The sequence below is a fragment of the Adelges cooleyi genome, unplaced genomic scaffold (assembly GCF_023614345.1).
Source record: "Adelges cooleyi isolate 19-005CV unplaced genomic scaffold, UGA_ACOO_1.1 ACOO_flye_CR_arks_rails_tigmint_CR_PRNA_30, whole genome shotgun sequence".
Taxonomy (NCBI): domain Eukaryota; kingdom Metazoa; phylum Arthropoda; class Insecta; order Hemiptera; family Adelgidae; genus Adelges; species Adelges cooleyi.
In genome coordinates, this window is record NW_026095971.1 from 23,559,610 (window position 1) to 23,576,089 (window position 16,480).

Genomic DNA, 16,480 nt, shown 5'->3' on the forward strand with positions numbered 1-16,480 from the left:
TTAATTTATAATTATATAATGTAATAATCTATTATGGCTAGTCTAACTGAATATCATTAATTTATGTAATGTCAATTACAGGCAAAGCTAATTTATTGATCGCTGTACCGGGTAATAGTTTTTGTTGAATTTTATGAAAATATTTCCTATGTTTCATTTCTATTAAATTTTCCAAAAAGACTCTTATTGTATTGCATATACAGTGGAGCATATTCTTCCGAGTTACTAATCCATGTGTTTTATCTACCTTAATATTCGTCTTCCTGTTCATAGTAGAATAGAAAATAAAATGCAATATCATTAATAAAGTGTTGTTAATTTCAGACCAAATAGATATTGTCTCGGAAATAGCGGGTAATAATTTTCATTGCACTTAATGGACAATTGTTTTGATATTCTCTATGCACATAAGAGTTTTGTTTAAATTTCAGATGAAATAGACACAGAGGAATTGGAAAGTAACAATACTTTTATATTTCATTTTTTTAACACTTTGAAAAGAATCATATCCACTTTTTTCCAGATACTAATATGACATATCTGTTTCAATCTTAAAAAAGCCAGTACAGTGGGGTCGGGGCATAGTGGGGACACAGAGGTCACAGGCCAACAGATTTGATTATAACTGACAGTGATAAAATCACTTTTAAATAAACGCTTGGATGCGTATCTGTGGATAATATGTTCAAACCAGTTATAGCGGTTTATAAGATATCGTGGGACCAGCAATAATGTTTTTGAAATTTAATATTTAGTCTTGTGCAGGGTGAATAGGATAAGGGTTGATCGTCTGTCTATAAAAATGTACTGTCATAGTTACCCATATATCGTAATTAACAATATAATGAAAATATGTTGATTCACTCATACATAGCAACCTAGGAAATGACTACGGCCAAAAAGTAAATTTACCCTATTTTTGGGGGTTTTCCTTAATGAAAAAAAAATTTCCCCACAGATTTTTGAGAAAATTGTATGTCTAGTTTTTAGGTCTAAATTTCAAAAACTTTGAATGAAAAAGTGAAATAAAGAACAAAAAATCTATCCCTTCTAGGGGAAAGGGTTTATGACATTTTTTTGGTTAGTTAATGTTTATCGATAGTACCATGTTTAAAGAATAGTTCATATAAATTTGATACTTTTTAGACTATTTTTAAAAAGTTATAGAGCATCGTATATATAAGTAGAAAAATTGGGTTTTTTCTGAATTTTGATGAAGAAAAGGTAACGTTTTTTAATTTTTAGCCAAATAAATTACCTTTAAGGTATGATTTTTGATCTATAATGTTGCTACATGAAGAAATCGGTTCAGCGGTTTACAAGACTGTCTAGTCACAAAAATAAAAAATGAAAAAAAATAAAAATAAAAACACATCATTGTAAAAACAATACCTTCTCAGCTCCGCACCGAAGCTAAAATATGTAGGTACATTTAAATTTGTTTTATTTTACATTTTAGAAGCCAGTATTACCTTCGAAATATGATACAAGACATAGAAAGTATAATAAGTAAATATATATTTCAAAAAAATAGTTACATATTTTTGTAGTTTTAAACAAAAAATAAACGTAAAACCTCAAGTCATATAGCTATACATATGTTTTATGTTTAAACTTTTAAGAATCATTTGAAATATAATTTAAATCGTTTATTTATACATCTCTATAAGATATAAATTAATATTTATACAATAATATTTTACCATAGCTAATATAAAACTACTTAAATTCAGTTAATAGAATGAATGTATAAAATATGGTACACGGTATTTTTCCTAAATGCCTTTCTTGCGATTGTTATTGTTCCCGAAATGGGAAAAAGAAATCTAAGAAAAAAGCGCGATATTAACAAAATTGTACATCACACCTTATATTGCTGATCTATTATCGTACGGCAGGTCACCTAGTAATTTGGAACTCGCTCGATACGCTCGCTCGGCTCCGTCGTTTCGCTCCGCTAAACCAAAAATATCCTAGGTTTGCAGGCTACAGTCTAGGTGAAGATCACAGGTTTAAAGAAAAGTCGGTTTAAAACGCATAATATTGTTTTGTAAAATGTAAGTAATAAATATTTTCATTACAAGCATCGGGTATACGGACTTTCCGGAAAAAAGTCATACGGGAATTTTGATTAGGGAAAAAGGTCGGATACTATAAAGGTATGAACCTTGTTTTATTGACTGCTTAATGATTTAATGTTTGATTTATTTATTACAGGATGTGTATTTTCTGTATTTAAAGAAGGTAATTAAGAATATTTCGATAGCTTAAAATAGCCTTTAAACCTTATTTTAGAGTTGATATTTGGTACAATTTATTTATTTAATGTTTTATGTCAAATAATAATTATTTTATTAAACTAAAATTATTGTTGAGGAGAGAGAGAGAGAGAGTGTGTGATGATAGTGTTAATGTGTAATACATTCTTTGAATTTCAAGTACAGGAAGAATACATTTGTTGAGTTTCAAAATGGTTGTACAAAAAGTTAGTTACAGTACTTTGTAATGTAATGCAATAAATGTTTTTAAAGAGCTACTAAAATATTATTGATTTTTATTATTTCTTCGCAATACAGTTATTTAATAATTATTGTCATAGATTTGGGAACATTAGAAGAGCTCGCAGACGAGAGAAGAAGAATGGTTGTTCCTGCTTTAAATGTTATTATAGAGGTGTAAAGTTTTTGAATGCTATTAATATTATATGAGCTGATGAAAATTAAAGTGCCGTAAGTCAAATTTTTAAATAATCATACTCTATAAGAGTCATTTAGTCAGTGGAGTAAGTCAAGTTGAGCGCCATATATTAGGTAAATATTATTATATTCTAATGTTATTCCTTAAAACAACTTAAAAGTGCCTTACGCCACTTTTATTTTCATCGGCCCATATTTATGTATAAGTTATTTAATAAGATCAAGGATTAAAATGATTTTAATTGTTAACAATTAACCAAAAAAATTATAACTTCTATCACATTCTTACACAAATAGCTCGGCTGTACAAAACGGATACCATGCTTATTTTATTATTTTATAACTTCGTATTAACAAAAAAAATAGTTGTGTGCTAAACACAAAGAAAAGTAGTAAATAGTAAACTAATATCACTAAATTAAAAAACAAAATTTTCAAATTTTTTAGATAGAACTTTGAATCATGAAGCCTATTTATTACCTCAATGTCGTTTGCTAGGATTATACTTGAGTACACAATTACCACATTTATACATAAAAGAAGTTGAGATTGACTTAACTTACCGTAAATGTATCTTAATCGATATTATTGAAGACAAATTGAGATTGGACGTCTACGAGTCCACCTACATCGAACATTTTGAACGTCTACCATTATAATTTAAAACCTGTATATGTTAGAAAAACACTGGCATCTATATTCTGTTCATTCCATGTTATATTATAATTTATCTTATTATTATCACTATATGCATTATAAAATTGTAAAATACTATACATATACGCTGGCGGGTAATGAACCGTCGATGGATTTTCTCAATAGCATATTCCACATAATAAAATTTTCGTAAGTACATTTTTGTAATGTCTATTTCTGTTTTATGTCTACCAATATAATTAATAATTACTGATAAAGTAAAGATGTATTTTTGTTCTAATCTTTTCTAACTATTTATTTCTGCTTCTAATTCCTTTCCTTCAAGTCAAAGGCACACCGGACATCGAGAGTCAAGTATTTGAAGAACACAATTTTTTTTGAAGATCACCAAGTAAGTGAATTATAGTAATTAAGCAGCACCTGACGAAGTGTATATTGGATATACATTTATCAAAGTCGTTCAAGGGTACTATACAAGTACGTGATCTATTGATATGGAAGAATCAATAAAGATTGCCAAGCTATGCAATATTGAAGGTTGGACACTTTGGAAATTTCAGATGAAGGTAATACTAACTTCATATGAGTTGGGTAGTTTAATTACAGGAGAGTATACAAAACCAGTGCTAACAAGCAAAGAAGCTGACGCCCAGAAAAGATATAAAGAGGATCTATTATATTGGCAACGTGCTGACTCCAAATGCCAAAAACTGATAGTAACATCGGTTGACAACGGTCCAATGCAATACCTGATTAACTGTAAAACATCGTATGAAATGTGGACAAAATTACTCGCTGTCTATGAGCAGAAGAACGAGGCGAGTATACATTTAATACAACATGCATTTTTCAGTTACGTAAAGGACTCGGCTGACGATATGTCGACGCATATTACCAAATTGCAAAACCTACAGAATCAACTTAGTTTGATGGGACAACCAGTCACAGAGTCTATGCTTATGACGAAAATTCTAATGACCTTGCCATCGGAGTATAAACATTTTTACAGTGCATGGGACTCAATGCAGCTAAAAAGTAAGAATTTAAATGAACTAACATCTCGGTTACTTATTGAGGAGTCGAGAATGAGTTCGGTAGTTGAATCTGTAGAAGAAAATAATGCTTTAACTGTTAGAAAGTTCCAGAAGAATATTTCTAAAAAGACAGGCGGTGAAAAATTTGGTGAACGGAAAGTTGGGAATCCAAATGTGGGTACTAAAAATATAGGACCCTGTTTTTATTGCAAAAAGGGCGGTCATTTCAAAAGGGACTGCAGGAGTTATAAAAAGGACCAAGACGATGCCAAGGGAAATTCGTCACAATCAAGTGAAATAGGACAAGTTTTTTACGGTGAACTGTTATTCACAGAACAGGAATCGGATAACTGGTGTCTAGACTCTGGTGCTACTAATCATATGACGGGACATAAAAATTGGTATGTTCATTATAATCAATTTAAACCGCCAATTAAAGTGAAAATAGGCGATGGCACTATTTTATATGCGCAAGGTTCTGGTCAAATAAATATTATATGTTATGTTAGAAATAATCAGTATAGTAATTTTATGACTAATGTTTATTATGTACCTGAACTAAAATATAATTTATTCAGTGTTGGTTCTACGTTGGACAAGGGCATGATCATGAGATCAGATAATAAAAAATGTGTATTCTTACTAAACAACAAGATCATTTGTGAAGCGGTACGCAAAAACGGCTTGTATAATGTTAATATTAGAATACAGAACCAGCCAATTAACAAAACGGGTTTCGTCAACGATATGCAGCCAGAAGCAACGGCCGTAGTAGCGGGTTCATTAACATTGTGGCACGAACGTATGGCACATCAAAACATTGGTTACGTAAGATGTTGTTTACTTAAACATAATATTAAGGTGGAGAGTGACAATAACTTCACATGCGAGGCATGTATTAAGGGTAAACATAGTAGAAAATCATTTCAAAGTCGTACGGACAAATCACAAAAAGTGGGAGAATTAATATTTACTGATCTTTGTGGACCTTTCCAGACAGATTCTCTAGGTGGGTCAAAATATTATCTTGTTTTTAAAGATGATTTTTCACACTTTAGAACTGTATATTTCTTAAAACATAAAAATGAAGTTAAAGACAAACTTGAATTGTTTATTAAATGTTTTAAAAATGAAACAGGTAATAAAATAATAGCAATACGTTCGGACAACGGCGGAGAGTTTGTTAATAAACAGGTTTTAGGAATATTAAACAAGTATGGAATCCGTCATCAGAAAACAATAGCCTACACACCACAACAGAGTTCTTCGGAACGCGAAAATCGTACGTTGGTGGAGGCTGGTCGATAAATTTTATATTCCAGAAATATGGATTTATCATTATGGGCAGAAAGTATATCATACGCTAATTATACTTTGAATCTCACAGGTAAAAGCTCAATTAATAATAAAAATCCATATGAGTTGTATTATAATAAATTGCCTGACATAAATCACTTAAGAGTTTTTGGAACTAAAGTGTATGTACATGTACCCAAGGAAAAACGTCAAAAGTTAGATGCCAAGTCTAGAAGCGGTATTTTCGTTGGATATTCTATTCACAAGCGCGGGTACAGGGTTTATTTTAATGATACGAAAACGGTAAATGATTGCCGGGACGTTATATTCACTAAGGAAATAATAAATACAAATGAAATTAGCATAAGCGAAAGTGTTACACAGGTTGACGACGAGAAGGAACAAGTCGTGAATGAAAAACCAGTTCAAAACGAGGAAACGGTAACCATACCTATAGTCACGAACACTCATGGGTACAGTTTACGAGACCGCAGCCAATTACAAAAACCGGTAAGGTATCGGTGCATGCTAAGTATATCAGAACCAGTTAACTATTATGAAGCGATAAACAGTGAGTATGCAAATAAGTGGGAAGAAGCAATGAATGACGAGCTTAAGTCATTAATTGAAAATAAAACGTGGGAACTTGTCGACAGACCGATAAATAAAAGTGTTTTAAACAATATGTGGGTATTTAAAAATAAGTACAATGTAAATGGTCAAGTCGAGAGATTTAAGGCGCGTTTGGTGGTTAACGGGTCAAGACAAAAACCAGGCGTGGATTTTGGAGAAGTTTTTAGTCCAGTATGCCGATATGAAAGCATACGTACAATATTAGCGGTTTCTGCGGCTAAGAAACTTGAACTCAAACAATTCGACGTGAAAACGGCATTTCTTCATGGAGAATTAGATGAAGAAATTTACATGGATCAACCATTGGGTTTTAATGACAACTCGGGTAGAGTATGTAGATTACGTAAGTCTTTGTACGGATTAAAACAATCACCAAGAAATTGGAATTTTAGATTTAGACGTTTTCTAGAAAAATATAATCTTAATCCAACTGATTCAGATCCATGTGTGTATATAAATCATGATAATAATGAAATAGTTATTTTAGCTATATTCGTCGATGATGGTTTAATTGCTTCAAACAGTATTGCAAAATCACAAGAACTCATTTCAAGTTTACAACAAGAGTTTCAAATCACACAAGGAGATTTAAATAATTTCCTAGGTATGTCAATAGAGAAACAAAATGATGGTTCATTATTCATTCATCAGGCCAAGTATGCAAATAATATTATTGAAAGATTTAATATGAATAATGCTAAAGAAGTTTCTGTCCCCATATCTCGAACAGACACGTCATTCGATAACACAGATACGCAGGTATTACAGCCAGGTAATAATTTTTATAGACAAGCAGTAGGGTCACTGTTATTTCTGTCACAAGTAACAAGACCGGATTTAGCGTTTGCAGTTAATTATGCAAGTCGTTTTCTTGCAAAACCTACAAATGCACACTGGCAAATGGTCAAGCGTATAATGCGTTATGTTAAACATACATTAGATTATGGTTTGTGTTATAAATCAGATGATAATTTATTGTTGAGTGTCTACAGCGATTCGGACTATGCCGGCGACATTCAAACACGAAGATCTACTTCGGGACATTTATTTGTTGCGGGACCTTGTAAAATAGGGTGGAATTCACAACGTCAAGCATCAGTTACTCTGAGTTCAACTGAATCTGAGTTCGTCGCTAGCTGCGAATCGATAAGAAGTTTAATTTGGTTTAAAAGATTGTTAACTGAATTAACTAATGAATAAGGAATTGTATAAACCTTTTTTGTATATAGATAATCAAAGTACTATTCGTTAGAATGCAGTTTTTCACAAGAGGTCAAAACATATTGATGTTCGTTATCATTTCATTCGGGAGAAGTTTGAAGAAGGTGTATTTGAACTGCAGTACAAAGAAACAGAAAACCAACTAGCTGACATCTTCACGAAGCCATTAGCCAAGGACAGACTTGAAAAGTTACGGTCAATCATAGGCGTGAAGAGGATCACAGAAGATTAATATAGTGTTAAGAAAATATTAATTAAGGGAGTGTGTTGGAATAATAATTAATATTCTATATATCAGGAAGTATTTCACAATATATAAATATGTTGTTTATCTGTATAATAAAAATACGTAGTTGTTAACCAGGAAATGTTATAGAAAAACAAAGTTGTTTTTGTAAGCACACGTGTATCTGTAGACGCGTGCAACCTTGTGAGTTAATATAAATAGCATTTGATCTAAGGGCTCGGGGCTCAGTATTTCTATTCAGCTTATACATATTACTAGTGTATTATTGTTTCACTGTGTTGTATATATTCTATGTATAATATATCTGTTATTGTAATAACTTTATTTGTGTTAAATACTTGATTATAATTACTACTCGCACTCTGATACTATATGTATGTATAGTATTACAACAAAATTAAGGTTTAAATAGTTTTATTTAATGTTTAAACTCCAAAGAATATTTAAGTAGTATTTATTTAAGACACAAAAAAAATTAATTTGCAAAAATAATAATAATCATAAATCAAAGTCATCAATTGCATAATTGCATTATGCTCAATGAAAGTGATCAAGACAATTATAAGCCGCTTATGACTGAAAATATTTGCAAGTTCTGTGCATTCATGATACATCTAATAAATATTTAAATATTTAATAATATTTCATTTTTTTGTATCTAGAACAATTTTCAAGAATAGAACGGTTTTTTTTCAACGTGTACGAAATTCTATATTCAGAGGCCCAATTTTGGGCTTCTTATTGATAATGTGTTAGATATTATTTTATACATTGAACTTGCGTTGTATAAAATGTGCAAGTGTATTATTTACCCTAAATCTTATAGATATGGAATAACATACGAGTAACAATAATAATACACATACAAATTCATAATAACAGTCTATGTACCCAGATTTTTTGTAATATTTAATGCGTTTGTTATGAGCCTCTGTTTTAGGAGTTTGTTTATATTACTTACAATTTTTGAGGACACATCCATAATTATCACAAATTCACCAAACCGAAACAATGAAGTTAATATTATTCCGAAACGTTTATCGGTTATAATGTCACAGCTAGACCAACTTGAACTCTTTCATAATAAGTTGAAATATATAACCCAATGAGATAAACAATTGTAAAAAAAATACATTACCGTTAATCCGCAAAAATTGAATATGAATTTAGTAGCAATGTAAATAACAAAACATGAGTAGTGGCCCACAAAAAAACCCTTTTCTAAATCAATACACATCCACATAAACAATTTTACAAATATGGAATTTAGTACACAATAATGTGGTGCAAAAAAATTTGAAATTTCCCTTTAGGTTATGTTACATCTAACTTCAAATCTCTATATAATAACCATTAAGATGAATTATCTATTAGAAATATAAACGATGAACCTGTCATCCAATTTTGCACAGTCATTTAATCAAGGTATACATATAAGGAAAGGATTTAGAAGCAGAAATAAATAGTTGGAATAGATTAGATAAAAATATACATCTTTACTTTATCAGTGATTATTAATTATATTTTGATAGACATGAAATAAAACAGAAATAGACATTACAAAACTTTACTTACAAAAATTGTATTATGTGGAATATGCTATTGAGAAAATCCACCGACGGTTCATTATCCGCCAGCGTATATATGTATAATATTTTACAATTTTATATTGCATTTAATGATAATAATAAGATAAATTATAATATAACATGGAATGAACAGAATATAGATGCCAGTGTTTTTCTAACATATACAGGTTTTAAATTATAATGGTAGACGTTCAAAATGTTCGATGTGGTTGGACTCGTAGACGTCCAATCTCATTTTGCCTTTAGTATTATCGATTAAGATACATTTACGGTAAGTCAAGTCAATCTCAACTTCTTTTATGTATAAATGTGGTAATTGTGTACTCAAGTATAATCCTAGCAAACGACATTGAGGTAATAAATAGGCTTCATGATTCAAAGTTCCATCTAAAAAATTTGAAAATTTTGTTTTTTAATTTAGTGATATTAGTTTACTATTTACTACTTTTCTTTGTGATCTAGCACACAAATATTTTATTAGTTTATATGAAGTCATAAAATAATACAATAAGCATGGTATCCGTATTGTACAGCCAAGCTATTTGTATTACATAAAAGTACTTGTTAGTAGTTATAATTTACTTGGTTAATTGTTAAAAAATTAATTCATTTTTATCCTTGTTCTTATAAAATAGCTTTAATAGCTTTGTATTAAATAACAACATTATAGGTGGTGCTCTCTCTTAGAGTATGATTTTTTTAAATTTGACTTACGGCACTTTCATTTTCACCAGCTCATATAATATTGATAGCATTCAAACACTTTACAGCTCTATAATAATATTTACCTGATAAACGACGTCTCATTATCCTTATTATAGCAGGAACAACAAAATCTCTCCGTTCGTCTGCGAGCTCTTCTAATGTTCCCAAATCTATGACAATAATTATTAAATAACTGTATTGCGAAGAAATAATAAAAATCAATAATATTTTAGTAGCTCTTTAAAAACATTTATTGCATTACATTACAAAGTACTGTAACTAACTTTTTGTACAACCATTTTGAAACTCAACAAATGTATTCTTCCTGTACTTGAAATTCAAAGAATGTATTACACATTAACACTATCATCACACACTCTCTCTCTCTCTCTCCTCAACAATAATTTTAGTTTAATAAAATAATTATTATTTGACATAAAACATTAAATAAATAAATTGTACCAAATATCAACTCTAAAATAAGGTTTAAAGGCTATTTTAAGCTATCGAAATATTCTTAATTACCTTCTTTAAATACAGAAAATACACATCCTGTAATAAATAAATCAAACATTAAATCATTAAGCAGTCAATAAAACAAGGTTCATACCTTTATAGTATCCGACCTTTTTCCCTAATCAAAATTCCCGTATGACCTTTTTCCGGAAAGTACGTATACCCGATGCTTGTTATGAAAATATTTATTACTTACATTTTACAAAACAATATTGTGCGTTTTAAACCGACTTTTCTTTAAACCTGTGATCTTCTCCTAGACTGTAGCCTGCAAACCTAGGATATTTTTGGTTTAGCGGAGCGAAACGACGGAGCCGAGCGAGCGTATCGAGCGAGTTCCAAATTACTAGATGACCTGTCGTACGATAATAGATCAGTGATGTACAATTTTGTTAATATCGCGCTTTTTTCTTTAATTTCTTTTTCCCATTTCGGGAACAATAACAGTCGTGAAAAAGGCATTCGGGAAATAAGTCATTCGGGAATTTCGATTCGGGAAAAATACCGTGAACCATATTTTATACATTCACTCTATTAACTGAAGTTAAGTAGATCAATATTAGCTATGGTAAAATATTTTTGTATAAATGTTAATTTATATCGTATAGAGATGTATAAATAAACGATTTAAATTATATTTCAAATGATTCCTTAAAGTTTAAACATAAAACATATGTATAGCTATATGACTTGAGGTTTTACGTTTATTTTTTGTTTAAAACTACAAAAATATGTAACTATTTTTTTGAAATTTTATATTTACTTATTATACTTTCTATGTCTTGTATCAGATTTCGAAGGTAATAAATGGCTTCTAAAATGTAAAACAAAAACAATTTAAATGTACCTACATATTTTTTAAGATTAAAACAGATATGTCTTAATAGTTTTTGGGAATAAGTAGATATGATTCTTATCGAAGTGTTAAAAATATAAAATATAAAAATATGGTTACTTTTCAATCCCTCTTTGTCTATTTCATCTGAAATTTAAACAAAACTCTTATGTGCATAGAGAATATCAAAACAATTGTCCATTAAGTGCAATGAAAATTATTACCCGCTATTTCCGAGACAATATCTGTTTGATCTGAAATTAACAACACATTAATTAATGATATTGCATTGTATTTTATTTTCTACTATGAACAGGAAGACGAATTTTAAGGTAGATGAAACACGTGGATTAGTAACTCGGAAGAAATATGCTCCACTGTATATTCAATACAATAAGCGTCTTTTTAGAAAATTTAATAGAAATGAAATATTGGAAATATTTTCATAAAATTCAACAAAAACTATTACCCGGTACAGCGATCAAAAAATTAATTTTGCCTGGAAATGATATTACATAAATTAATGATATTGAATTCGACTTGCTATAATAGATTATTACATTATTTAATTATAAATTAATAGACGAAGGTCAAAGTAGAAAAAACTATAATATTATATAGACTGGGAAATCGTTATGAACTGTAATGGCTGAGTTCATGCGGTTTAGGTGATGAGAATAAAACATATTAATCCGACGAGGTTGATAGAACTAACATCAGTATTTTTTCATAAAGCATCTATTCAAATTACGGTGAAACATATGATATTAATAACACTCATCAATTGCATGCAATTTTCTAATATTTTTTTCTACTCTTGTCTTAATTTGTTTTATTATTATTATTATTATAATTATGTTTACAGAAGTCCTTGTAGTCTAGGCCGTTATAAGAATTATCAACCAATGTTTCGATCAGATGCTCCAATCGATCTAGAATAAACAAATGAAGATTTTGTCTATATTAAAATATTGAAATATAATAAAATTAGGTACCATTAAAATGTTTAGAATAATATTGAACTCGGCTTTGAGCAGTAGCCATTTAACTTAACGTTACTCCCATTTAATTTAGTTTCAGATTCAATTATTAGAAACAGCTTATGTACAAAAACACTTCGTTAACTCAGTATAAATGGTAGATAGGTAAAAAATAATAATTGTCAACATAATCCTTAAAATACATGGTATAACATAGGAACTACCATATTGTTTTATAATATGTATTACCAGTCATAAGAATAACTAAATTAATTTATTACGGAAGTCGAAGTTTGTTTTTCTACTTCCGAACTAGTAAATACATTTTATTATTAGAACATAGTAGGAAAACTATTGCAGGAAAACAAACTTCGACCTCCAGCCAAGTAAAGTAAAATTACTTATTTTCATGACTGGTTGAAAAACATGTAGACAGATTTTTGTTTGTTGGCAACGATGTATAATACATTTATTACATTATGGTATTTACATAGTTACTATATTATATTACATATATATTTTAAGACTTATTTTGAAATTTTTTTTTACTTTGTGACCATTTACACTTAGTTAATGAAGGGTATTTGTTGGGATAACAGTAGTTTTGTTTATACATTTAAATAGAAATGACACAGAGTACTCACTCGTTATTACAGAATATAGAATTGAAAAAATGAGAAAAATTAAATTTTTTATTTATTTTATTTTATTTTATTATACTGTCTGTAACGCGTGGTTCATTATAAATTTATCATAAAATATTTGATAAAACAACTGTCTGGAGACCTCAGAAGTGTTGTACTATTTTGCTTGTAACTAAGAAAGTATTCGACCAATATATATGTTTATTTGAAATACCAGATCTACACAACTTTTCCAATCTAATGATATCTCATAAAACCAATTTTGTTTAGCTATTTAATCACAAAAAAGGCGCAACATTTTTGATCAAATTTTAACGCGTTTAATGGGATTGCGATACTTTGTGTGTAGTATAAACTAGGGTTGGGCCTATCCGGATATTCGGATATCCGAATTGTCCGGATAATTCGGATACGGATATCCGAAATCCGGATAGTTTCGGATATCCGGATAGTCATATCCGGATAGTTAAAAATTATCCGGATAGCTTCGGATATTCATTTCATTTTTATGAGACAAATATATCTTAATAATATACATTGTTTTTAAACATACCGAATAATAAAATAATGGCACCTTATTAAATTTTACTATCACATGAATGATTTTTAGATATATTCGTGTCAGTGGTTGTTAACCGACTATTCGGACTCTTTGCAGAGTCCATCCTCAGGGTTGTCACGACTGTTCCGCTGCCGGTTAATAACCACTGACACGGATATATCTGAAAATCATCCACGTGATATTTCAACCCGTAAAAGTTTCAAAAAATACATAAATTTGAGTACTCAAAAAAATATATTCGGCTGGTTAAAAATTAAATGAATATCCGAAACTATACGGATAATTTTTAACTATTTGGATAGTTTTGGTTCTACGGATAATTGAAATATTATTTGATATCCGAAACTATCCGGATAGTTTCGGTTATCCGGATAGTTGATCAATTATCCGGATATCCGAAATTATCTGGATTTCGGATATCCGTATCCGAATTATCCGGATATCCGCAAAATCCGAATATTAGTCGCAACCCTAGTATAAACGGCGGTGGACGCTTCGCTATTTTTTTTACATAGTTCCACGCCACTACCGTATCGCTGGATACTGTTCTGTACACTGCTCTACATATCTGGTACACTTTTCTTAACTAATGAAAAAAATTGTAATTTTTAACTTACTAATAACTTGACAATTAGGTACATATAACAAAGCTTCTATATAATATATTAGTATAATATTTTAAATATAATATCTTACTTTTTCTAGCTCTATTTCCTACACTTAAATCATTTAGAGTAGAAGCTTGTTTGATGGCTCCAGCTGTGATAGAAAATTTAAAAAATACATATAAAAACAGTGGATTTAAAAAATTAATAAACATTTTTTTTTTAATATAAATGTTACTGACTTGTTATGTAAACACTATACAAGTAATCATCTGCAATAAAGTGAAATATTGATTTTTTTTAAATTGAAAGATTTTATTTGTATAACTGTGAAAATAAAATAATTACCATAATCATTTGCGAAAATATCCACAAGGAATAGAAAAGTTACTAATAAACAGAAGATTTTCATTTTTATCTGCGAATAATAATAAAGAAATATACATTTGATATTGGTCACAATTGTTTTTGGTTCGGAGATAAGAAGGTTATGGTTTTTTGAAGCAATTTAAATAAGATAAATATATTCATATATATAACAAAAATTTTATTAGACCTACATCTCCTAGATCACTAACTAATTTTTTTGGATAGCAACACATTAGTCTAACCTACATGGTACTTTATTTAACCAAAATTGGTGTTATTCCACTCTAATGAAAATAAATAAAAAACAAAGTTTGCGTCATTTATTTAAATTGCATTATATAAAAAAGTTAGGTTACACTATGTTTTGTATTGTTTCAGCATGTTTTTATTTGGAATTTTGTTTTTGGCGATCACAGAAAAATGTTAAAAATAAAAAACTGTGCTCGCATATTATGCAAAATTTAGTTCTCTACAAAAGTATATTTTTTTTTTCATCTTTGTACAGATAAAATGTTTTTAAATTATAATGGAAAATCTTAATCATTATGCTAAATAAGGCATTTTTGACTTGGGGCAGATAAAATGTTTTTAAATTATAAAGAAAAAATCTTAATCATTATGCTAAATAAGGCATTTTTGACAAAATATTTTTATTTTTTTATATTTGATTTTTAATGTGTATTCAATTATCAAAGAAACGATAAATTATATTAAATGCTTTTTAGTTTTATAATCAATTTTTTTTTTCATTTGAAAAATGACTAATATTTTTTTTAAAAATTTAAGTCAAAGTAAAAAGAAACTTATTTTTGCATGTTCTTAGTGTTAAAAATGTATTTTTGGCGATCAAACGAAAAACAATTTTAAATACCGTGGTATATATTTGTATATACTCACTTGGGCACACGCTGTACACAACAAGTGTGTCACAAGACCTGGCGGCGCGCGTTGGTATCGCGGAGCGAGTTAGTTCGCTAATTGAAAAAATTGAATCATTCTTTATATACTGTGAAAAAATCACACTCTGAGGTCAAAAAATGAATTACTCACGAAGAGTTTGATGAGAAAAAATTAACACAGAGCCTAATGGAAAATAAAAACTTCAAAGCTCATTTTCCGAAAGTTGCAAAAAGTGACATTGGCCCTTCTTGCTCCACCATGCCACAGAATTATACGACCAACTCAAAAAAAAAAACTCATAACCAGTGGATCAACCACTTGGGAAGACTTAATACTAAAAAAATAATCATTGGTTCGAAAGACCAAACAATGTTCGTTAAAAGGAAAACTGTATAGTAAGTATGTACAAATATATAACACGGTATTTAACTCATGCAAAGAACTGCTATTAAAAAACAAAGAATACTATACAATAAGTTCTCACCACTGGCCAGCTCGCTATAACAATATAACTAACTTAAAACTAAAAATATACAATCATGCAATAATATTTACATCGGTCGCTCTGGTAGTCGGTCGGTTCAGTGTTGTGGACTGTACAGTGAAACTCGGAACGGTCGAATGTGATTATTGCTCTAATACAAAACGGTTTTGCTTAAAACAAAAGGAAAACGGTGTACAGAAAAAAACCAATAAAATCAAGCAAAAACACGGTTGAACGGTAGAGAACAACGGTGATGTGGTATCAGCTGCTGCTCGGTACGATGAATCATCTGCAGCACCGTGCGGTCGCTGGTGTTGGCAAACGGAGGCAATCTTGTGTCTAATATATTTTGTTATTTGAACGGGTTTCTTTTCAATACAATCTGAATGTACTCAGATATATATTTTACCCGGCTATAGTGCTTTTTAGAAACATGAACGGTCTCTTGTTATACAAATAACATTGCCATTTGCGTCATACTTTAACAAAACTGTTTCTATAAAGTTT

The 16,480-nt window shown here is 29.7% G+C and overlaps 1 protein-coding gene across 2 annotated transcripts in view; it reads right to left on the bottom strand.

Annotated features, from left to right (window-relative positions):
* LOC126839133 (uncharacterized) overlaps positions 1 to 16,182 on the bottom strand; it is a 28,932-nt gene extending 12,750 nt beyond the window's left edge. Inside the window, exons 1-12 of one of the 2 annotated variants that reach the window (XM_050574208.1) lie at positions 16,045 to 16,182; positions 14,569 to 14,638; positions 14,463 to 14,492; positions 14,312 to 14,374; positions 12,293 to 12,361; positions 11,899 to 11,928; positions 11,654 to 11,683; positions 11,550 to 11,576; positions 11,358 to 11,408; positions 10,604 to 10,630; positions 10,162 to 10,248; positions 9,375 to 9,760 (exon numbers count right to left, since the gene is read on the bottom strand). In XM_050574208.1, the coding sequence (XP_050430165.1) occupies positions 9,549 to 9,760; positions 10,162 to 10,248; positions 10,604 to 10,630; positions 11,358 to 11,408; positions 11,550 to 11,576; positions 11,654 to 11,683; positions 11,899 to 11,928; positions 12,293 to 12,361; positions 14,312 to 14,374; positions 14,463 to 14,492; positions 14,569 to 14,632 (690 nt within the window). In that variant the 5' untranslated portion in view covers positions 14,633 to 14,638; positions 16,045 to 16,182 and the 3' untranslated portion in view covers positions 9,375 to 9,548. Of the gene's footprint in view, positions 1 to 9,374; positions 9,761 to 10,161; positions 10,249 to 10,603; positions 10,631 to 11,357; positions 11,409 to 11,549; positions 11,577 to 11,653; positions 11,684 to 11,898; positions 11,929 to 12,292; positions 12,362 to 14,311; positions 14,375 to 14,462; positions 14,493 to 14,568; positions 14,639 to 16,044 lie in introns of those variants that run through there. The other variant, XM_050574207.1, reaches the window with a different exon arrangement.
* Positions 16,183 to 16,480: the final 298 nt, after the last annotated feature.